The 24,375-nt window shown below is 33.6% G+C and overlaps 5 protein-coding genes across 8 annotated transcripts; 2 read left to right on the forward strand and 3 right to left on the reverse strand.

Annotated features, from left to right (window-relative positions):
* Nucleotides 1–146: 146 nt before the first annotated feature.
* Zip99C (Zinc transporter Zip99C) lies at nucleotides 147–10,265 on the forward strand. 2 transcript variants are annotated; one of them, XM_066736599.1, is made up of 5 exons: nucleotides 147–1,052; nucleotides 6,692–6,802; nucleotides 7,639–7,895; nucleotides 7,999–8,527; nucleotides 8,661–10,265. In XM_066736599.1, exons 1-5 carry the CDS (start codon nucleotides 821–823, stop codon nucleotides 8,834–8,836), a joined length of 1,305 nt encoding a protein of 434 aa, XP_066592696.1. In that variant the 5' UTR covers nucleotides 147–820; the 3' UTR covers nucleotides 8,837–10,265. The 2 variants fall into 2 exon arrangements, with proteins under 2 accessions (XP_066592696.1, XP_066592697.1); XM_066736600.1 differs by lacking the exon at nucleotides 147–1,052 and adding an exon at nucleotides 6,281–6,462.
* Nucleotides 10,266–10,325: 60 nt separating this feature from the next.
* Sil1 (Sil1 nucleotide exchange factor) lies at nucleotides 10,326–12,841 on the reverse strand. 2 transcript variants are annotated; one of them, XM_066736597.1, is made up of 5 exons: nucleotides 12,735–12,841; nucleotides 12,508–12,673; nucleotides 11,867–12,210; nucleotides 11,527–11,789; nucleotides 10,326–11,453 (listed from the first exon to the last, which is right to left on the reverse strand). In XM_066736597.1, the coding sequence occupies exons 2-5, from the start codon at nucleotides 12,626–12,628 to the stop codon at nucleotides 10,709–10,711; spliced, it is 1,473 nt and encodes a 490-aa protein (XP_066592694.1). In that variant the 5' UTR covers nucleotides 12,629–12,673; nucleotides 12,735–12,841; the 3' UTR covers nucleotides 10,326–10,708. The 2 variants fall into 2 exon arrangements, with proteins under 2 accessions (XP_066592694.1, XP_066592695.1); XM_066736598.1 differs by having other exon boundaries at nucleotides 12,508–12,576; nucleotides 12,735–12,811.
* Nucleotides 12,842–13,419: 578 nt separating this feature from the next.
* LOC136779177 (nucleoplasmin-like protein) lies at nucleotides 13,420–16,753 on the forward strand. 2 transcript variants are annotated; one of them, XM_066736604.1, is made up of 5 exons: nucleotides 13,420–13,584; nucleotides 13,817–13,932; nucleotides 14,404–14,617; nucleotides 14,777–14,853; nucleotides 15,239–15,550. In XM_066736604.1, the coding sequence occupies exons 1-5, from the start codon at nucleotides 13,563–13,565 to the stop codon at nucleotides 15,323–15,325; spliced, it is 516 nt and encodes a 171-aa protein (XP_066592701.1). In that variant the 5' UTR covers nucleotides 13,420–13,562; the 3' UTR covers nucleotides 15,326–15,550. The 2 variants fall into 2 exon arrangements, with proteins under 2 accessions (XP_066592701.1, XP_066592700.1); XM_066736603.1 differs by lacking the exon at nucleotides 15,239–15,550 and adding an exon at nucleotides 15,684–16,753 and having other exon boundaries at nucleotides 13,423–13,584.
* A 173-nt stretch (nucleotides 16,754–16,926) lies between these two features.
* Nucleotides 16,927–19,562, reverse strand: LOC136779176 (thioredoxin-related transmembrane protein 1). Its single transcript, XM_066736602.1, has 5 exons — nucleotides 19,359–19,562; nucleotides 18,958–19,119; nucleotides 18,721–18,895; nucleotides 18,557–18,658; nucleotides 16,927–18,492 (listed from the first exon to the last, which is right to left on the reverse strand). The coding sequence occupies exons 1-5, from the start codon at nucleotides 19,529–19,531 to the stop codon at nucleotides 18,259–18,261; spliced, it is 846 nt and encodes a 281-aa protein (XP_066592699.1). The 5' UTR covers nucleotides 19,532–19,562; the 3' UTR covers nucleotides 16,927–18,258.
* Nucleotides 19,563–19,824: 262 nt separating this feature from the next.
* Nucleotides 19,825–21,027, reverse strand: LOC136779100 (uncharacterized). Its single transcript, XM_066736444.1, has 5 exons — nucleotides 20,812–21,027; nucleotides 20,417–20,516; nucleotides 20,164–20,339; nucleotides 20,034–20,088; nucleotides 19,825–19,943 (listed from the first exon to the last, which is right to left on the reverse strand). Exons 1-5 carry the CDS (start codon nucleotides 20,881–20,883, stop codon nucleotides 19,840–19,842), a joined length of 507 nt encoding a protein of 168 aa, XP_066592541.1. The 5' UTR covers nucleotides 20,884–21,027; the 3' UTR covers nucleotides 19,825–19,839.
* Nucleotides 21,028–24,375: the final 3,348 nt, after the last annotated feature.

A 24,375-nucleotide genomic window follows, 5' to 3' on the forward strand; every position in this document is an offset into this window, starting at 1 on the left:
TCTTCCATCTTGTTCTCTACTTCCGTCCCTCCCTAGTTTGCTAGTTCTTCCATCCTGTTCTATCCAAATGGCTCAAAATGGCGGACGCTATATAAGGCAACGCCGGTGGATAAATGCGCATTAGCAGTTGTGGTCGTGCCGTTGTTGCGTCGAGTTGCGCGAGAGTTTCATGTGCAAGAAGAAAAATAACGTAGGTCGTGACAGGATTGAGAGATTGAGGAAGCAGGAGAGAGACAGAGAAAGGTTATTGTAGAGAAATTGATAACTAGCGTGCGCGTTAAGAAGAGCCGCGTGGTCTTGTCTCGTTATAAAGATCCTTGCTCGAAAGATTAGATATTGTGGTAGCCCAGTGGAATGAATTAACAAGAGGCCAGATTCTATCAACAATAGCGGAGGAGGCGGTGACGATTTGATTGGAAGCGTCCGTGCTCAGTCCTCAGTGCAGGCTAGTCGGTCGTTCTGTAGTCGCCGTCAAGTTCTCGTGTGTTTGCTTTGTGTTGTCTGGCATCAGTGTCTTATCCATCACCGTCTCTGACCAGACCTTTGCACGTGCATGACAACACTCCGCATTCCCCCCCCCCCCCCCCACCCTCTTTGACATGAGCTCCAACGCCATTACTAAGCTGTGCGACTAAACTAAGGTTAGAAAACCCACCGAAGGAATTCAAAGATATACGTACTGAAAGTACGAAGAACGACGTGTTTTCTGTGAAAACGTAAATTTATATGCAAAAATCGCTGACACAGCGTCTCTTTACTTTTGGATATTGATTATAAAATTTTTGAAGTTTACCCTCGTATTTTCGAACGGTAAACAAAAATGGCGGCGCAACTCTATATACAAAACATCCCAGAAAACTGCACAGATTCTGGAGGATTATTATATGAAATTATTGCGAAAGAGATTTGGACGCCTTGGACATTTGCTTCGGAGAATTTCGTGTATCGACCTTGGTTATTTTCTCTGTTGGGTAGCACCATCGTCGGCTTAGCCGGTATCTTCCCCCTCTTGATCATCCCGATTGAACAAGGAGCCAATCTTAAAAACGGAGGTAATCGTCTTTCATACTTAATGTTGTTGTCTAGTTTTTAATCTTCTAATAATAGTGTACAAAATTGCATATAGGTATTGTCGTCGATGAATTTAATCGTTGTAATTGGTTTCCTAAAATTCAGTAAAAATTAATTGGACTTTTTTGACGATTCTTAAGAAAAGAATCTGTGACAATAATCACCTAAGTTTCAAGTGTTACCATCGACAATGCTGACTTATCTTATCCAAAGATCTGGCTTCAGTGCCATCCCGCAGGCATTGAATTTGTGATCACCTGATATTCTACGATATTCCAGGCTGACTTAAAAAAAACTTAAACTCCAAGAAGATTCACGAGTTGATTTGCTATGCTCGCTACGATCAAGATTAATCCTTTCTCCTTCCTTCTAGAAGAGGTACGGGTCATGAACCTTATAGAGTGACACGGATCTTGTATAGAAGACGAAGAGGGACTAACGCTGATCACGATTGACTCTCCTTGAACATATATTAAGCCTGGTTCGCATTTTTACACGCTTATGGAACGTGCTGAAATTTCCGAGTATCGTCATTTTTCCTGATTTTGGTATTCCCTGAATTACAATCTCCAAATGTCGTGATGTAATTTGAAGAAGGAAATTTGTTAAGACGGAAAAAATTGTATTTTTTATCGATTTTTGTCTTATTAAGAAATAATTATTTTACAGTAATGATACTTTGGGTATATTTAAACTATATATTTATGTATAGAAACATATATTTTTTTAATCAATAAAACGTTTTGTGCAATAGCGGAATTGTGAAACACGGTAGCAGCGGCAGTTTCGAATTGCCATAAACTCCAATTGCTCGTAGTTTTTAGTCTGAAACAAAGCAATTATATTTTTTCATTCAAAACATTTATTTTTAATACGTCATCGGCGAAAATTAAGAAAACATTTTTCTTAAATGGCATGCACTTAAAAAATGTGATTTCACAGAAAAATTTAGACAATTTTCTGTAAAAAAAATATTTCCTTTTTTAATTTTAAAAATCAGTTAGCATCGTGTAAAAATAAATAATGCTCTTAACATGTGTACCTAATTTGAAGACGCTTAGTTGAATAATTTTTGCAGTAGCCTGCTAGTCAATTTGGAAAATGCAGTTTTGAAATAATGCATTTAAAGTTTTGACATATAACAAGTCAATGATTAGTATTACTTATGGATTAATTGGTTATACTAGGACCGTACAATAAACCTTACCTTTCTTCAAAAAAGTCGTTTTGCTTTATAAAGGATTCTTTCCATGCCATCCAAATCTCTTTAGTCTCTGAAAGATTACGCGGTTCCTAACGCTGTATCTCGTCTCTGATCACTGTGATCTACAAAATGTTAACAATAGGTCCTAATTGCCATTCCAATTCGCTCATTACATCTAATATTAGCACATAGCCTTCATTAAACAGACCTGTTATCAAAATTTCTGCAATTTCCACTGTTTTGAGTCCTAAATGTAGATTCTTCATTGCAAGAAGCCAACAGTAGAGTTGAAACTTTAATTATCAGCTGTTTCTATTCTATAATATAAGAGTAAATTTGAACAAGGTAATTACAGAAGAAGGCTCCTCGAACATCAATTCCTCATCACTTTCGTTTTTACCTGCAACGCGTGGTACCAATCAAAGTACAAATGGTAAGGCGAAGTGCAGCATTCACAATACTGTAACTTTTCAAGTTGTTCGAATTTCGCTTTCAAACTTTGCGGAAATATTCTAATATTATATATCTATCGCTTAAAAAAATATAAAAAAACACAGACATTTTGAAGGTTCTAAACGGACCTCCCCCCCCCTAAGGAACACCGTACTGTAACGTGCTCGCTTGACTTTCTCCAATATTTTTTTGGCTGAATATCGCGAGAGTTACGTACAGTTCAATGATTTCTTTGTCCCGTTGCTTACGTAATATTTAAGAGTAGTGCAAGTGTCTTTAATTTTTACTCCTTCTCCATGTTTTTCAACCGCTCCGTCATCGTTGAAATCGACCGAGCTGCGTCGAACTAGGATTAATCAATCTAGCTCTACCAAAGCGTATTGCGGAATAACTAATAATCCAGAATGCGCCATTTTTCAACTGCGTATTCTTGATAATATTCGTAGCGATACTGCTAGACTCGGCTCGTGCCAAACAGATGTACAATTAGACTTTAAACTGGCACGGAAAACACGTGACAGTCCACGCTCTATTTTTTTCCGAGTAGAGCTGCGAAGCATACGCAACTTATGCGGAAAGCGATTGCACAGTGGCAAATCTACGCTGTAACAAAATATGACTTTCTGAATCATTAATAGCGAAACTCAGCTTATCTTGTAAACGAGAGTTGAAACAATAGAGATGTTCGTATCTCGTCGCTTTATTTGCGAGGTATTCTATTATCGTAGCAATATTATCGGATTGGTCAAGTTGCAAGATTGAAAGTAGATAAAAAGTTTTCCTACTCCTCAACTTGAGAAGCTTGATTAGCAACCGATTCATTGCCAATACGATTTATAGCCGCGAAGAAGCAGACGTTGTACTGAATAATGAAGAGCGAATAAACAACAACTACGCATATAAACAGTGCAATGACTCCTCGCTATCCTTCCTACCAATCCGATTCCACACGATGCGCAAATCTAAGCGTTAATACTCTTAACGCTTCCAGACAAAGTCGCAAAACAACTATAAATTTTGCGATAATGACGCTTTACGTCTCTGGCACGAGGAAAAGCTAGAGTTTTTTGTATATACGCAAAACAACTGCTACCGTATACTAATCGCATTATCGTTATTCGATACGAAGAGCAAGCGAGCGATGAAGATAAGAGAAAGCAAGGAAATAGAAAATTGTGTACAATGCAGCGTTCTTCCCAAAGTGGCAATTCTTTGGACAAGATATCGAGGCATCAACATCTCTTGGAAGTCTAATGCGAGGAACAAGCGAGATCGAAGACAGCATCAATGAGAATCTTCAAGGATCATGCTCGATTTCGTACAATGCGCAAATCTAAGTGATAATAATCTTGATAACTCCTAACAAAGTTGCAAAACAACTATAAATTTTGCGATAATGTTGCTGTGTGTCTTTGACACGAGGAAAAGCTAGCGTTCTTTTTTGTATATGTATGCAAAACAACTGTTAATGTATATTAATCGCATTATCGTTAGTCGATACGAAGAGCAGACGAGCGATGGAGATAAGGGAAAGCAAGGAAATAGGCAATTGTGTACTATACAGCGTTCTTCGCAAAGTGGTCATTCTTTGTACAAGATACTAATGCATCGGTCTCTCTGGGAAGTCTAATGCGAATAACAAGCGAGCTCGAACACCGCATCGTTAGGACTCTTCAAGGATCATGGAAGCTCAACGGCAACTATCGAATGATTCTGCTCTCAACGATACAGGAATCTCTTCAACTTTATTCACAATATCCTTTAAAGGAACCAAGCATTGATCCTAATTGAATTTAACATTTGTATACAATGCAGCGTTCATTGCAAAGTAGTAATTCTTTATTCAAGATACTAATGCATCAACCTCTTTGGAAAAAGTCTAATGTGAATAACAAGCGAGCTCGTACATTGCATCAATGAGACTCTTCAAGGATCGTGGAAGTTTAACTGCAACTCTCTAATGATTTTGCTTTCAACGACACAGGAACATCTACAACTTTACTCGCAATTTCCTCCGAAGCAACCAGACGTTGGTCCCAAGTTACTTCTAAATTTAGCAAGCGTATATTAAAATAATTACATTGGACGTTTGAAAGGCTCCAATGAACTTGTCAAATGACGAGAGGCGGTGTTGCAGGTTAAAGCATTAAAGATGCATTATTCCAAAGTAATTTTCAATAATACCAAGGCTGCGGTATAAATTCGCGTAATGGCATAAGAGGTGTCAAGGACTCGGTCTCAATATTCCCGACGAACATAATAATATTAAAAGTTTCAACAAAATGCCTTTAATGACTTTTCAACACCGCCTCTCTTCATGTCTAATTTATGTCAATATTCCAACCATTGTAATCGAGTTTTCTCAAATGTAGAGAGAAATTCGAATGACTAACGCGTGGTGCAATAGTTGCAACCAGTTGCACCGAGCGTTCGTGTACTTGGAAGAAATTATCGGCGCGCAGTTGCATCTGCGCTTCGCAATTTCAATAAGTCGCAGTAAAATTTATACGCGCGTAAAGTTCCGCAATCTGCAGGACTAGGATCTCTGCATTGTTGATGTTATATATATATATATATATATATATGATAAATTTTTTTTTATCGAGCCGAGACTGGTTCGCCAATAAGCTTCGGGCATGATGCAACCGATGCTTGAAATACCGTAATATTTTCCAGAGTAAATGATCGTCATGACCATATATCGTAATCCTGTCACGCGGCTGGGAAAATATTGAACGATGCACGTATATATAAATGCTATAAAGTCCTAGCAACTCGTGCCGGAGCTTATTGAAATTTCTTTCGCTGCGAGGAAAATCGTTGCATTGTTTATTCCAAGCAAAAATGATAAAGAGTAGCGCAAAAGTGGAGCGCACCATCCGGGAGCAATTTTTTTCCCCCGTAAAGTTGGAGATGAACGAAGCGTGAATAATCAGTAGTGATAAGTCGCTGGGTCGTGGGCGAATGAATTTTCTTTCTTATCGCGAGCTACCAGGCTAGTGGGGAAAATCACAGAGATTTTTAATCCGAATCATCGGACGCTATCTTTGAAAACCCAAAAGTGTTCTCGCAAGTGCAATTTCACCGTTCCGTTTCTGCGAACCTGCGAATTCAGGATAATACAGCGATTGTATCTCTCTTTGCTTATTCACTGAGCGAAAAGAATCTCATTGTTGAATTTTACTGCTCTTCCAAGTTCTCTCTGTATTATGCAAAAATGTTTCTGAAAATGAGAACGTTTTTCGGGGATGAACACAAGTCGAGTGTATCAAGCGAGAAATTTCGTTGAAATTATATAATGTTGCTAAATGAATGTTACAATTAGAAATTTTGTTGAAAATCAAGATGCACGGTAGTGTATCGATGGCAATTCAAAATTATAAAGGGATTGTATCTCTTTTTGCTTTTTCACCGAGCGAAAACAATCCCATTGTTGAATTTTACTGCTCTTCCAAATTATCTCTTTATTATTCAAAAATGTTTCTGAAAATGAGGACGTTTTTCAGGGATTATGCCAAGTCGAGTGTATGAAACGAGAAATTTGGTTGAAAATATATAATATGGCAAATTGAATATTGCAATGAAAAGTTTTGTTAGAAATATTGTAGTGAAGTTGTCGCTTATCTAGAATTTAATTGATTAGTGAAAAAAGCAATTGTTTACGGACTCCCTTTTGGTTGTACAAAAATTTGTTTTGAGAATGAGAACATTTTTCAAGGATAAAACCAAATCGAGTATGTAAAAGGAGAAATTTCGTTGAAACTATATAATATTGCACATTAAATATTGCAATAATAATTTTTTAACGAATGTTATAGTAAAATTGTCGCTTAATTATTGAGAATTTTAATTGATTAGTGTAAGAAGGGCGAATGTGTGTCTGTTTACAGAATAATTATTATAATGACGATAGAAGAGTGTGAGTTCTTTGACAAGAGATACAATTTTATCTTTTGCTTGCAGATGGGGCTGGAACGTTGAGGATACTGCTGAGTTTCGCGGTTGGTGGACTACTCGGCGATGTATTTTTGCATCTTCTGCCAGAAGCTTGGGGAAACAACGCGTGGAAGGATGGCAAGTTATTTACTCGCCTCTAATTGAAAATGGCAGAACATCGGGCAGCTATCGAGTGGAAGAAGTGGCCGATTCGATAAAATTCCTCATAATTCTTTGATTAATTTGGCTGAAGTCTATAATTACCTGTCAAAGGATAAGGAATATCAGTGGTGAAGTGACGATAATAGCAAATCGCGCTAGATTACTTTGTTTCATCAACACGAACATTAATGTGTTTGTCTGATAATTAAATGTAGACTCTAATCTCTGACAAGAAATTTCCTGCAGACACGAACGATAATCCGAATTGATCATATATTGTAATAACACAGCTACATATCTAGTAGTTTATACGTAATCGAGAGTGAAAATAATATCTGCAAATTGATCGATTTGATTTATACATAATAATATACGTTATTATTAAATCTCGGTTATATTTGAGATATTTTTTTCTCTTTTTTAGTATCGATCTCTCGACTTCCTCCCAGCGTCAAATTATAAATTATTTTGAAGATTGCGGATAGCATTGACGTCATTCGCTCAGTTTCCTCTCGCTCTTTGTCCGTTTTATTAGTAATTGAAACGACGCCTTGGAATCCTATTGTGCATCAGGCAATTTTAAAGAGCAGCTGCTGCCCCTATGAGCTAAATTAAATAGTCTCGCTTTAGTTTCCAACGCGAAAATTCAGTCGGAGGAATATCGACTAGCTTCCTGCTGCAACGTTGCTCTCAAATCATACCGAACCTTTAGCACGAACTCTCTTGACCCACTTTTAAAAGCTAACTTCTGTATTATCAGTTTTAACATTACTTTCTTGATAATTAATTCATTACTCTGCTTCTATTTCCAGCTAATGGTCATCCGTCGATGGCCTGCGGACTCTGGGTCCTCACTGGTTTCCTAGTTTTCATCATCATCGAGAAGTTCTTCGCCTTCGAGAACGAATCCGAGCCTGAGAAAGAGGATCGAAATGACGCGTGCGAGAGAACTAGAGAGACCTTTGGCCAGAAAGAGATAGAGAACAACAACTGTCTCAATATCAACCGGGATAATGTGAGAAACGGAGTTAAGAAGAATGGATTTGTGTATTCGAAAAATCTTTCCGAGGTACGTCATTATTTGTTATGGTGTATGTAGGCCAAGAGACAAATGGATTAACGCTTAATTAAGAGGAACGATGTAATTGAACGATATCTTGGGGCTATTGCAGATTCCACCTTTTCTGGAGAAGATTCAATTAAAGAACTCCTACGACCGATTGGCGAACGAAGATGGCAAGGTCTGCAGAAATGGCTTCGAGAAGCAATCCCAAGAGTCTTTTTTCACCAATGGACTGTCGCGAGTGGACCTCACCGATGAACAAATAAAAGACTGCTTAAAGAGGCTCAATGGTTTTTCTACGAATGGCTGCAAGCTAAAGGGGGAAGATATTTATTCCAAGGCTCCTGCGAAAGAGAAGCCAAAGCATATTACGGGGTATCTGAATCTGATGGCGAATTGCATAGACAACTTTACTCATGGCCTCGCCGTTGGTGGATCCTTTCTGGTGTCCTTCCGACTGGGTGCCCTCACGACGTTCGCAATTCTTGTCCATGAGATACCTCATGAAGTTGGAGATTTTGCCATTTTACTCCGTAGCGGGTTCAGCAGGTGGGACGCTGCGCGGGCGCAGCTTCTTACCGCCAGCGGTGGAATTTTTGGAGCTCTCGCAGCTGTCCTGTTCTCTAGTGGTGGTGTAGGTACGTAGAATAGTTGAAATTGTTGAAAAGGACGGAGTTTTACTTGTCCTGAAACTGAGATTGTAACAAGCGATGCTCGACAAATTTTGGTACGACCCGTGATAATGACGAATGTTTTTCGTTTCTTTTGCAGAAGCTAAGACGAGTTGGATATTACCCTTCACTGCTGGAGGATTCTTACATATTGGTTTGGTGACAATTTTACCAGAACTACAGAAGGAGTCCAATCCAAAAGAGTCTTTGAAACAATTGGGCAGTTTAATTTTTGGTGTAATTTTAATGGCAGTCTTGACGATTCTTTGCGATTAGAATAATTAATTTCTTAATTAAGATTTAATCTTTTAATAAATTAGCCTGGTGATACCTACTGAGCTATGCCACGAGATAAATAAGAAAATGATTCAGTTAATTTTCTCAGTACGTAAAACATGAAAACCGATTTGCCATATAGGATAGAATTCCCTAGAGGATGTTGCTCAAATCAGACGGATTATTGTCGACCATGTGAACTATGTACATACTACTGAGTAATAATGACTGATGATAAAGCTCACATTTAAATGCGTAAAGAAATAGGCATTTCTATAATTTATACCTATAAAATGAAAGCACATTTGGATAATCATAGTATAATATTGATTCTTTTTCTTACGAGCTTTTGTCTAAGTAAATAACTATAATTTTTTCTTTGATCTTTATTTAATAATTTCGTTTAACGGGAATAGTTTTACGAGTTTTCTACACGATAATAAAAGTGCGAGGATGTCGTTTATATATGATATTATATGGATGTTTTTCTATTGATAAAGATTTATATTTTTGTGCATCTCTCTTGTTTTTATTTCCTGGGAAATTGGCAAGTCAGCCCGTTGCTTAGAGAAATGGCATATAAAACCAGTATTGACGCGTGACTTTGTAACACGTTTGTGTTATGAGAATGAATAATGTATATAATGTTGTCTCTGCTTCCTACTTTAATATTGTAACTACTTTAAGGAAGCCGATAGAATTCTAGTATAATATGTTTAAAATGTAAATATGAAAATAACAAGCATACCTTTTAATTTACCTTGAAATGCGCTGTACTCAAAGTTGATCAAGGTATATTGTACATTTTTTTATCTTATTATTTTCCAATAATGTTATGTTTGCAAATGAAAATTATTGTATTCCTTTGAATAACGGAATGAAATGATGAGGAAGCTGTGGTTAACATTTTTTAAAAATATATATTTTAAGATTTTTAACCTATAGTTATATATGAAAGCGTGAGAAAGTACATAGTGGAAAATTGAATAGTCCTCTTCGTGCTGTAGTTTGATATAGAAATTTTGCAGAGAAAGAGTATGGAGCAAAATTAACTGAAAGGTCGACAGATCAATTTCCCACACAGTGTAGTGCGATCATTAAAATATATTTTAAAAAATCAGTGAAAATTTTATGATTTGGGTTAAAATGCACTCTATCCATTAGTCTAATTGCAGAAGAGGTACATGAATTGTTTACATTCGCACAAAATAAATGCTAAATGCTTTCCTTGTACTTAAAAGAAAGATATAGGTATTCTTTCCTCAAAAGAAGTGGTGTACGCGAGTGCCTTTTCCGAGCACTTGTAAATACGTTTTATGATAGCTGTGCATTACAGCCATTCTAAAAAAATATATTTTTTATGAATTGTAATAGATGTAATTATTACAACTTGTAAATAAAGTATGATTTGTCGCTATTCCAAATTTAATCCATGTTTCAAAATTATTCCTCTGGAAAGGTTTTTAAATAATAGTCAAACCTTGGGAGATAAAAAATAATTTCCACAGATTTAATAAAATTATTAAAGTAATTACACCTTTAGCACCATACATCTGTCATTGGCAAAACACTCTCCGTGTATCACAGGCACTTCAAAATTCACATTCATACATTTTCTCTACTTCAAGATATTAATATTATACACTGTATTTACAAAAAAATGAAGTCACGAATTAACTTTATTTATTTACAAATCTTAAACTGTATATAAATTAAATAAACTTCTAAAACTTTTACACCTGAAAAGTTCGTATGTTATTGCTAAGACAAGCATTCACTAAGAAAATAGCTCCAACAATTTTACAATGTGAATATTTATGTCAAATATTGGTTTTTAATGGTAACGTATGATTTTAATTTGATAAAAAATATTTACAGTTCATCGTGCAAGGATTCAAATAATTTTGCTTTTAATTGTTTCATTAGCAATATCGTCGTCTCTACAGGTTTTTCATCGTTAGACGGTGAATTTTCGTATAAATTTATTAAAGCCACGTCAATAGCCATAATTACAATTTTTTTATCAGAACTAAAATCATTTTTACAAATATCACTAACTGTCGTCATACTTTCCAAAATTACTTGAATAAATTCTAAATCACCATTAATAAGTCGACTAGGAATGTTCTCTTTGAAATATTTGATCATTAAATTAGTCAAATGCTTACAATATTTCTGGGCTTGTAATTTTTTCTCAAAATTTGTGAAATCATACTCTTTTATTTTAAGTTGCTGTTGTTTTAACTCAACTAGTTTGTTGAGATCTTGTCTTTCTATTACTAAATCATTGATGAGGTTCATGACTCTTAGCTGTATCTGTTCTTGGTCATAAATGAGAATTTCTCCAAAAATCTCCAACCCACCATGGTCTATCAGAACTTTTTGGGCAGCTGGAAATTGTCTTATTAGGGCACTTATTGCAAACAGACATCTTGATCTAATATTAGTTTTGGTGCTAGCTGATAACATATGTAGAAGTTTTTGTATGAAATCATTCTCTAGAGCTTTTATTTGAACTTTAGGATTCGATTGCACAGCAGCTCCTAGTAAACGCAATGCTTCAGCTTGCAATTTATTATTGGTACTGTTTAAGCATGGTGATATGATTTTAGTCATTCTGTAAAAGTCATAAATATTTTAAACATATAAATATCCATATGAAATTAGATTAATATCAATGATAGTTTTACCCATTCATGTCAGCAAAAATTTGTGCATTGTCAATTTGGTGAATCAAATATTCCAAATTATTTAATATATCTAAAATATCTTTAACATCTAACGAGCTTGCTGTCTTTGCAAGTATTGATTCCTTATGAGCTTGAAATTTTTCAAAATATGCTTTTAACAATTCGGATTCTGTTGTGACATTCATTTTAAGAGAGTTTAGCTCTTTTTTTATTGTTTCATAGGATTTAAAATCCTTTTTGCTATTAGATTGTGCTTTTTCTTGCTGGAAATAAATTACAATTAATAGACTTATAACTTTGCAGCTTTTTGTTTAATTGTAGGAAGAAATAAATTTTGCACCTTTAACTCTTCCTCAGATTTATCAATATTCTTCAATTTATTTAATTTTGCTTCCAATTCTTTAATGGAATATCTTTTTGATGAAACCTTTTCATTTTTTGTAATTTCTTTTAAATGAGATTTTAAAACTTTGAAAGGTGATTTCATTGAATTCGATTCTTTATTATATTTGGTTTGTGATTCTTCGTCTTGAATTGCTTCTTCAGGATGTAAAGTTAATGACTTTGAGTCATTAGCATTGTTATTGATACTTTCATTTTCTTCTTCATCATCCATTAATTTAGCCTCAGTTACACCAGTTTGAAAATTGTAACGCACATGCAAACCAGCAGGAATTGGTACTCCTGAAAATAATAGAAAAAGGATAAATTATTTAATTTACTATATCTTTAATTTATTGAATGTCAACAATTTGGAAACAAAAATTATATTTGGCAATGATTTAACTAATTATTAAAAGGTAAAAGAAAAACAAAATACTATAAGAGTAGGAGAGTAAAACAGTTTTTAAATTTAAAAGACCATTGATAAAGGCGAAATGAATAAGTATCATTTGACTGACGTGGTGATAAATCAAAATCATAGTCACGTATAGAAAAAAGTAGTTCCACCAAGTTGTCAACTATCACTTTTACACTTACCCTTTTTTACTGTCTGCCATTCGCGTGTTGCTATAAACATACTTTGATTTTTTTCATTACTTCCATAAACTGCAAGTAAAAGATACGAATAAATAATACAAATATGCACATCAATACGCATCCTGGTGTTCTCGTTTCGACCGAATGTTTCCAAAATTTCTGGAGGCTGCGAAATTCCCCAAAATAAAATGTTACATCAAATAAATATTTTATCGGCAAGAACTTACACTAATAATAAAGCACGGACAATAATTTCTATCACATTCCTATGCCGTATAAACACAATATTCATTCACATACTGTTTATATAGTAGTGAAAAAAATACCAATGAACATGCGCGTATTTATCACTATCATTACAACTTACAGCAACCAATCAGGAGCTCCTGCGCTATTGCCAAATTTTATACAGGTTGTCACAAGCACAATATTTATAATATTTACGTTATTAGTGTACAATATAAACAAACGGTCAAATAATTAATAAAATACTTTAGAACCTCTCAAAATTTATAAAAAAGTAAAACTTATTCATTCTTTGAAAGCTAGTGAAGGACAATAATCGTAATTGGAAAACTTATTATTTAAATTAGTTTAACCTATTGGCAGTTGGGAAATATTAAAAGATGTGGTTCAGCTTATATGGCAAAAATTATTGTAGTTAAATGGAAAAAGTAATTTTTCTGGAATAAAAAGTTAAAAGTCATTGACGTAATTTGGCAACATTGAAAAAATGAAAAGGCCACGGTAGCCAATGAGAAGGCGGACCAAGTCTAGGGGGTAACAAGACAAGCAACTACACAACTTTCTTTACCCTATAACAGCACACAGCACACGTGCGTCTCTATTACTTGAAGTTATCTGCAATTAAGCTTCAACGCGCGCGTGGCGTCCGCGTCTCCTCACCACACAACAGCGCGCACAACACACGCACAAGCCACATAATACTTCACAGCTCTCACTCTCTCACAGTCTCACAGTCTCCATTTGAGTTCGTTAGGTCCACCGTGCGTATTCATCATACCTAGCAATCCAATTATATCTAAATCATCGCCATGGCAGAAGAATATTTATATGGTAAATATCATCCACTTGGCTATTGTGCCTATTTGTATTAATTTATTTTCATCAGTACTTTGATACTTTTCGAAAATGACTAAATCCAAGCGGCTCAAGACGCCGGTTTTCGGCCATTGTGACTTTGTTCATTGTCCATCCATTCTTAGTATCGAATGTTTTTTCTACAAATATCAAATATTTAATTTCCTTATGCAGCCAGTGATTTTATTCTTGTGATTCACTTCTTCAGGAATCATTCTTGAAGGAGCAAACGCCACCGAAGTGTGGGATCCGGAACACAAGAATGACGATACCGATGGGCCAAATCAGGAATTTGGAACTGATCAGAAATTGATCATTAAAATGGTATGTACTCGTTATTGTACAACAATAATCGATTAAATATTTGCTAAATATTCTTCCTTCCTTAAAATCTTTCCAATTTTCTTTTTCTGCTTAATCAGTAAGATTCATTCTCTACCAGTTTTTCAGAAAATTCAACTTTATCCTTAAGTATTTCATATTATACGTATTATGAAACGAGGATTGTTTAAGTTTTTTGGTTAATGCGAGTGTAAGTTGGTGTCTTGATTTTCGGAAGAATATGGCTAATATCTGTCGGGCGTCACTGTTTCCTAATGTTTTAGCGCTGTCGTCAGCCACTTACCTTGTTTGCGCGCCAAGCAGCAATTTAAAGTGGCTGCAAGGTCGCTACAGCACGCTACGTGTCAAAATTTTTACGAATTTATTTTAATTATCTTGAGAAATTTATCCTCGGAAAATTTTATAGATATACGATTTTCGTACATTAGTTATGATTTTATTTTATTTTTTTAGGCACTTCTGGGACCAGAAGCTAAAGTTGGGGAGCTCAATGTATTACAAGTAGAGGCAATGGGTCTTAAAGGTCCTATCAAAACGCCAATTGCTCTTTTAGAAATGGGAAAGACTGCACAAATTATCCTTGATCTTAGCTTTCCAGACCCACCAGTTACGTTTACCTTGATTAAGGGTAGTGGGCCTGTTCACATAGTAGGCCATAATCTTCTTGGTAAGAACTTTTATATTTTTAAAATAAAGAATATTTAGGTTTTTAAATTTTTTTATAGAAGAATGATAAGATTGTTTTTGGCCATCTTCTTCATTATACTTCACTAACTATTAAGAATTTTATATCATCTTCTGTTGTTCAACTGAGGATTTTTTTTAGGTACCCACATGGAAGAATTTGTTGATATGGAAGATGAGATGGAAGAAGAGAATATAGACGATGAGGATGATGAGAAGGTAAGATAATTACATTTTTTAGAATTATCATAATCATTTAATTAGAGATACTATCATTCGAGTTATAAAATCACATTTTTAAATCATTCAAAAGAGGATCAAAACCAAATTTAATTTAAGAAAAAGGGGTTAAACTTGGAATGGCAACCATGATTTCAATTAAAATATATTGCAAAAGAAATTACTGTTCTAAAAAGAGAAATAAAAAATATAGTACATTGGTGAAAGAGTGGCTGTGATTCTCATGTTTTACCACTAACATGCAGAATATTTTCGGACTTACGTTTTGTGAATTGATTTGGAAAATGTTTATTTGCTTATGATTAAATTGAAGCATTATTTTAATGTCCATATTGTGTATATACATTAGAAATAAAAATTTCAGGCACCTCAAAAGAAACGAAAGCATTCTGCAGAGGGTAAAAAAAATGGTACCAAGCGTGCCAAGGTGGATGAAGCCATAGAGAAGTAGTATTCTAATGTAAATAGAATGCTACATTTTCTTTTCATACAAAAATACTACCCGATTCTTTTTTATAACGCATAACGGATATTTAAGTACATAAGAAAACCTAGATTTTGATAGGAATGGGTGGGCCAAAATATCATTTAAGAAAGTCAAAGCTGTACATTTTGTGTTTGTGCTCCATTCAAGTGTTGTTTTATTTTTTGTATAATAAACCACTGTTTTAAAACAGCTTAGTTGCTTTTATTCATTACTCAAGGAGACTCCTCTTGTTCCATAGTAACAGTCTTTTATTCTGTTCCATAATTTTTATTTCAATGAGTTTCTGTGAATTCGATATTTTACGTTTTATTAATCCGTGCAGGATCCAGAGGATGAAGACGAGGAGGATGACGAACCTAAGAAGAAGAACGCAAAACTATCAGCTGCAGCCAAATACAAAAATCAGGCTAACAAGAACAAGAAAAAATAAACACGAGCCTTGTTACATTTAATTAACAACAAACTCTTAGGTTAGGCTATTAAACGTAAGTCCATCATTATCATCTGCATTTCAGCGAATTTAGTATCGTTTCATCAGATAGTCGAACGACAAACGTTGCCTTCCACATTTAAAAAAACACAACTGGAACATCAGTGATTATTAGCACAATTACAATTATTGTATTTTATAGTTATGTAATTAAATTCTCCTAGTCCATACATATGTGCTATCCATTCTATTTGAAATATTCAATTTCTGACACTTTTGAGAGCACTTTTTATCGCTTCTTTTTTTTTTTAGATTTGACTTTTCTGATTTGATTTAAAAAGGTATTCATTTTAAACCATATAATAAGTTTTGTAAACTTTTATCTGAAAAATCTAATTAAAGCCTGATTTAAATTTGGTAGAAAAAAATGCGCTGCAATAATTTATCGAAAGTTCTTTAACCAGTTGTTGTTTCATTGGGTGGAAAGCATAAGCTGTGAGAGAGAATTTTCGATTTTCCTTTTCCCACGGGTTAATTATACACTTTCAGCGAAAATATATTATCTAATATAGGTCATATAAGTAAAGATTGATAATTTCTAATTGTAAGGTTTAAGGACGAGCTGAGAAAGTATGAAATGAGCGATTTGATGTAATTTATTATTTTTCGTGCAACGTTTGAGAAAAGAGCAGTAATCATTGGGTGCCGCCAATCAAGGAGCTAACATCAGAAATAAAATCTCATTTTAAAAGCGCCATCGTCTGACATTCATTCCGCTTTGTCAAAAGAAAATAGATGAAGTTGGTGTATTATGAAAATGCACAATTTACAACTGCCAGACTATGCGCATTTGTAACATTTTAATGCATGGCGTTATTCCCATCTAATGTGCTAGCAGCTTGTACACCTATTTTGTACATATACGAAACAATAAAGAATTTCACAACTTTTAATCACTAGTTGATTTACATTAATTTCAATACTTAATTATATTTTTAATCACCGTTGTGTCCATAAATAGAAAATTTTATTTGCTAAAAGATTAATTTAAAATTACGGGAAGTATGAACAATTTCCATGCTTACCTTCATTACAAAAATGTGCTTAAAAAATCATAATGTAAAGGTTATTAATTATTGCCATTTTAATAATGAAATACATTTATTAAGCAGTCAGTATTACAGTTCCTTATTTATTATATAACAAAGGCTTAACAATAAAATAATGCTTTTTGGTCAGAATTAATTTCTTGTGATTAGGAATGTGAGTAAAGGCTTTTAGTATAGTTAAATAAATGGTAAATGGATTTAAAACTTAGCATATAATGTATCATTGATATAAAATAAATGAAAGAATCGACTTAGTTGGAAAGAAAATACAATACAAATATTTTACTCAGTTTTAAAAATTCCAAGGCCAATAAAAAATGAATCATAGTAAAATTGGAAAAATATGTGAAATTTAATTATCAATAAATGCATAAGATTTTGTACGTTTCTATTACTCTTTAACAATAATTGACTATTATTTGAGAAAACCTGGCGGAAGAAGTGTTTATCTTTATCATACAAGGTGTTGTTAGTTCACACCAATTAGAAAATTTCATATGTGTATGATTTTAAGAATACAGTTTCTATATCATTTTTGTTTTTAACTCTTAATTAAGAAGTTATTAAGATTAAATATTTTTTGATTTAAGACTTCCTTATGGTAGAACTGTTTGATGACCTGTTGGTCAGGCATCGCTAAGGCATTCATTAATGAATAGGAAGCTGTGAAATAAAGAAATTCTATCCTTAATAACTTTTTAATCAGTCTGTAAAAAAACATAGTTATGAAAATCTTACTCTTAAAATTATTTACTCTACATGAAGTTATCGGTTTGATAATTAGTTTGATAAATTGCCTGATTTAAGACAGCATAAAAGTTTACAATATTCTTTTATTATCATCATTATTAACAATAACAATTTATGCTAATCGTCGTTATGAAAAGTAGAAGCGATAATAATATTTACGTTAATAAATAATGTTTATAAAAAAATGAAGTTATTATAATCTCATGGAATAACATCGTTCAAATGCTTGCACTTAAATTTACTATTAGTATGACAAAATGTTTTTCTTTTCTTTTTTAGATAGGCATAATTGTTATATAAATTTTGTAATTAATCTTATATTTCGGTTTTTTTTTCTGCTTCACATAACAGATACCTGAGATTATCGTAATCGAGTTTAATTCCTTGTCCAATTTGATGTCCAGTTTGTAAGTACAAAATTTAACGTCAAGCCTAGGTAATTTGATTCTTTAGACACAAACAATTTTCCTTCGAAGCACTGATTTTGAGGTATATAACAGCTGGTGTCTTAAGCTACACTTCAATTCAAAATAAGTGAATTGATTAACAAACAGATTTTAGCAATTATTGATGTGCTTTAGATATTTACAGTTAATAAATTACTCAATCTAATCAGCCTTGCGTGGCTTGCGTTTTCGCACATTTGGACTACTAGGCTCTTCTTTTGAGTCTTCTGCTTTAGTATCTTCTGCCTTAGAATCATCCTTCTTCTCATTATCAGCTTCTTTCTCTAAACCTTCTTCATCGACTAGATCATCTTTAACATGTTGAACTATTTCTTCATCACCAGTATATAACTTACAGATGAATGCATAAACAAAGTCAATGAGAAACACGACAATCTGTAAAATATATAATTTAAATAAATTGAATTTATTTCACTCAGAAATTTTTAAATAGCTTTACCAATCCTAAAATTGCTCCCAAACCAATTGTTGCTATTGCAAAAATTAAATAACTGCCCCATGTCGGCAGACCAAAGTCTTCTGTAAGTTTACTATGGATTTCCTGAAAAGATAAATACATTGAGTGGTTTACGTATTTATAAACAATATTCTCCTAGTACTTACCCTTAATAATTGTGACATTCTAAAGATTTGACTTATGACTGACATCTGAAAGGAATTTGGGCTCTTCCAACTGGGAATTGGATCTACTTTTTTCCAAACTTCTTTAAGTACAAAATCAACCAAAGAAGCCTTGTCTCTTGGACTCTTGTATTGTCGAAAAACTCCATCTTTAACACTGAATAATAAAAAATGGTTTTACTAAACAGTTTTTATTTTAAATAGTATTTGCATACGTACTGGTATATGGTAGGTAATGTAGTTACAACAAAGCGTCCTGTGAGACCAGGTGAATCTGTTACATCAACTTTACCTACATTAATTTTTAATTCTGTTTTGTGAGATGCGAGTTGTTCCCAAATTGGTTCAAGCCCCTTACACGCAGGACACCAAGGTGCATAGCTAAAAAGGTACAATTCTTTTGACAAATCTTCTTGAAGGCTTCTTACAATGAAAATTCATTTCTTTTGACATCTTTATGAGTGCTACCTCGTTGAAATGGAAAAAATTGAGAACGTTCGAAAAATAAATAATAATCTCTAAATAAAATTCACAATTTTTTGCTTATTAAAGAGTAGATCTTTTTTGATATACTGTATGGCGTGGATTTTGGCACGCCATCAAAGCATAAATGAACTCACAATTCAACCATCCATTCTCCCGTTAGTATTCGCTCCCAATTTTCTTCGTTCAGCTGTTCCACTAAACCAGTATCTGCCATATATTGCGTGTTCGCGTTAGAAAGTCCAAATATTAAAGAAAAACATACAATATAAAATAAAGAGTCCATATTGGTACGAGGCATTTTACACATTTCACTATAACCAATTCACCGGTATCGTCAAAATTTGTTCCTCTCCACGTTAGGTTTGTTCGAAAAGCCGACGCGAGACAATAATTGAAATTCTTCCCATTTTGGACAAGTCTGTTCGCATTTGTTAGGTTTTTTTCCTATTCGAATTTTGTTTAATACGCAAATTTTGAAATGATATATTATTATTAATAAAGCAATGCAGTTAATTTCAAAAATAAATATATTTATCATCACTGTACAAAATTATTGATATAAATATATAACATACAATACTATTATAAATGTTAAACTCGAAATTATTTTACACTTTAACATATTAATAGCCGCAAACCGTGGGATAATCCGTAGTCTATCCTCATGTGATTGAGTTGATTGTTCATGACAAAGTTGTAATAACTCTTTAAGAAATATTCTGTAAAAAATACAGAAAAAGTTAAAATTGAACATAATAATTATTATATTTAAGCAAAAATATAAAATATTTAAATGACTCTTTAATTACCTAATTGCCAGCCAATGAATGCCCAATTGAAAAATCCAGCAATTAGACTAGGGATCTGAAAGTTAAAATAATTATTTAATTGATTTAATTAGAACAAAGAGATATTTACATTTGAACAAAAATTACTTACATTTAAAACCCAAATACCAATAAACAATTGGAAGATGAAACCGATACTCCATAAAATAATCGAGGGTACGATTCTCCACCAACGCCGGGTTGTTTTAATTTCTCGAATTATTAGTTCACCAGTCATAATTAATCCGAAGACAAAGATTATATAGATGAATATGGCAACAGGTAAATCTGAAAACAAGATGTATTAATTTAGTAATTTAGTCATTGAAATCATTGAAATAATTTGAATGTTAATATAAACTTACAGTATAATAAATTTATATTGAAGATTGGTTGTATGTAGACCACGATAACATCTTCTCCAGTAATCATGTACCATAACGTCGGCAGAATGGCAAGCAACATCTAAAATTAATAAAGAAAAAATATTTAATTACTGATTTATAGGGTCCTTAAAATGCCGCAAAGCATATACGTAAGAAAACACTAATGTTTTTCTCCGTAACTATTAAAGATATTAAAATTTTGCACAAATCATTTCAAAATTCAAATAGGGAGAGGTTTCAAAATAGTCGTATGCAAAAATTTGATATCCCTTATAAAGTTATGGAGATGCACGTCTTCCTACATCCACGCAATGTGTCATTCGAGTGGTGGACCTTGTACATTATTTTATTGAAATATAGAAAAAAAATCATACCGAACGTTTTATGTCTCTCTTTATTACTTCAAACCAGGTTTTTTCATCGGATATGCGAGTGGCAGTCGTCATCTTGATGTTAAGTCTTTAAAAACAACTTCACTCTCTATACAGCAGACTAGATTCCTCACTCTCTCACAATCTTAATGTTTTAAAAAAAAAACTTTATACACGGAGTATTGAAAACACTTGTACGTGACCAAAACGTTAGAAACACTGTCAGCTGACCACCATCACTGGTAGAGTCCCAAATCGCTTTGCGTTGTTTTGGGGCTTCTGCCTCCTATACATTAAATAGCCTGCATCCCCACCACTGAAAAACTAAGACCCCCGGACAGTGTTGCCAGAAGCGGGTAGTTTCTCCTCCCCACTATGTCGCCCGATACCCGCGTAGCTCTGTGATTGGTCGTTATAGTGGGGGAAGAAATAATCCGTTTCCGGCACCTGTACCTCAGCATTGCTAAGGTGGCTGTTGTGCGTTTCGGCTAACGGTACATAGAAATAAATTTCCTATAAAATAACCGTGCTAGACAGGGTAATCCGCGGGACGAAATGTGAAAACCTTGAAATTTTATTGAACTAAATATTTATTATCAATGGAATTCGCAGTAATACTCATATTACAGACTGGAAATGCCATGTCAGTCAACGATACTGCTCTATTTACAGATGTTGCAGACCTTTATTTTTAACTCATTAAAACATTTTCATAAGGTCTAGAATTTTTCTTTGTAGCAAAGACGTCAGATTTTTAGAAAAATAAATTAAAAAATTGTTAAGTAATTGCTTTTATATCAAATAAACGAAAAAATTGTGCGCCTTAGATATAAAAAGTAACATACAACGGATCCATAAATACTCCTAAATTTAAATAGGGCAGATAAGAGGCCTCTATTTATTGAAAAATGCCAACGAACGATACCGTGCTATTTCTCGTCCGGTTTCATTATTTTTGGACTTGTTGGATTCGTTAGGAATTCTTTGTATTAAAGACGCTTCTATTCAACTTATTTTAGCCGTTTCTATACTACAAAAGTATTTATTGAACGTGTATTTTTTTTATAAATCTATAGCGTCACACGGGTAAATCTCTGGCGGCACGAAAATGCTACAATAAATTCGGCCTTCAAACAACGCCGTATCGTTAACTAGCATTTTCGATCTGTAATGCCGATATTAAGAATTTTAATGATCCGCATATAAATTATTATTAGTACGATTTATACATTAACGGATCAATCACATTAGGCAATGGATAAAATTCATTTATTATTTCATAATTCACATTAGTAAAACGTTTGTATATATATTTGGTTCTTTTATTTTATAAATAAATTTAAATTATTTTGAATGTAATTGCATCGTTTAATAGCAAACGCAATGCATGTCTATTCTTACCGTATAATCGTGCTGTAGGGGCTGCAGGTAAAAAGACCAGCTCACCAGAGAGCAGGTCAGGTAGCAGGTAGTCGCGGCCTACAACCGTTTTATACCTGAGTATATTAATTTAGGGTGTCTAAAGGATATTCCGAATTAGTCATTTATATGGATGATTACTGTAAAAGGTTAAACAGAATTTATTGGTAACTATAACTGTGCGTCATTGCGATTGTGTATATATTATTCCTCAGCATAATAGCGTTATTTTGCCCTTTCAATTTACCTTATACGCGTCTGTATGTAACTTTGCCATCGTAAAGAGTCTTTGTATCCGAAGACTGAAAATAGATGCGGTGAACAATGCAGTGTGCCACAGAAAGGATCGCTTTATTGGGAATTCATTTAATAATAAACAGTAATAATACCGCTTTAGGGATCAAAAAGCTTGAATAGCACGGAAAGAGTACCTGCAAACTGCACAGGTTATATATCTGAAAAATAATGAGAGGGAGAATCACCGACACACTGTTGGAATTGGTGATTAATCCAGAAATATGAAATAGTTTTAAAAAATGTTTGAGGATGGGTCGTCCAATCTTGCTATATGAGAGAATGTATGTATACAGTGCCTTGTCGGTATATATTTGTATATGTACTAGAGCCGTCGAGATAGTACCCGTGTTTCTTGATTATTAATTATCGTTTAGAATTCCTTATTGAAATTTGTATTAAGTTTTAAACACTTCTTTTTTAATACCACATTTTTCAAATTTATATGCAAGGTCGCTTAAAAACTAATTATAAGTGACAAGTTTTAATTTGTATTAGCGTCTACTTAATTAAGTTGCCAAAAATTATGAACCTGAAATTGGAACGGTATTATTATTTAAAATATATTTTATAATGCTCAAGACTGTAACATTATAAATATAGAACGTTAACTTTTTTTAAAAACATGAAACAATATTTTCCACTTTTTTCCTACAGAATTTCATATTCTCCGCGGGATATAAGTTAAAAATATAAAATAAAAATTGCAATGATTTCAAATAAAAACTGTAACTTTCAGGATGCATATAAAAAAGAAAAACAGATGAAGGTTTGTTATAAAAAAAGTGGATAACTATAAGATTTTTAGCTAAAAATAAAAAAAGTGTATATTCAAAGTTTAATTAAAATTTTTTGATCATTTTTTAAAAAGTTTAGACAATTTCTTTATTAACCAAAAATGACGAAATCCTGAATATTATTTCTACTGTGGGTTCACCATTCGAGAACTCGAGGTATTTAGTGTATAGCATACTAAAGATTGCTTCACTATCATTGGTCTTTACGAAGTGATTATTATGTTCTCGTAGTATCGAGATCGCTTTACTCTAAACTGTTAGGTTTATACAATGATCCTTCTGTAAGGTTTGCTTTTTACTGATCACTATAAAATTCTACGAACAAATTAAATTTGATGATCCTGTAGAACTTAAAAGAAAAGTATGGTTCCTCTTACATCTAATATTTGCTATCGTAAAATCTATAGCTGTGCCATTAGGATGGGTTTTTCTGATGAAGTGTACTTTTATCTCCCCCTCCCCCCCATTTTTTAACAGTAAACTTTATTACATTTTTTTCTCTATTATGTATAAATGCAACAAGAAAAGAAAATGCACTAAAAATTATGACAAAACACACTCCATATATTCGAATGAACGAGAAAGCTCGATCGATGATATCAATGCCCGAAAAGTCATGTTTCCCGTGAAGACAATGAAACTCTTATTGATCTTCCTGCTTCTTCGCCATGTATGATTTGTGTCTTTGCTATTAAAAACAGAAAAAAAGTAATTACTTTTATAATAGAATCTAGGGATTCGAAGAGCATCGATGTCACAATTCGCAACGAAATCTTGATTTATTGGAGTATTTGGATAGCAGAACATAGCTGTTTCGTAGCTATAAATATATGTCGCGCTGGGGCATTTACATTTGACTCCCTCTCTTTTCTGCACTAGAGAGAGATAGAAAGGGGAAGGGGGAAGAAAACTAGCAAGAGCGAAAGAGGAACAGATATCTCTCAGCACAAGACTTGTGTAAACTGACCCGCGCCACAATCAGTTTGGGTGCCGCCGGTACTACCATCTGATGTGAGACTTTGCGACGTTGCCACACTTTCCTCCATCATTTACTCTC

Source organism: Prorops nasuta, unplaced genomic scaffold (genome assembly GCF_024137725.1).
Source record: "Prorops nasuta isolate Cenicafe-Biocafe unplaced genomic scaffold, Cenicafe_Pnas_1.2 PNAS00015, whole genome shotgun sequence".
NCBI lineage: Eukaryota > Metazoa > Arthropoda > Insecta > Hymenoptera > Bethylidae > Prorops > Prorops nasuta.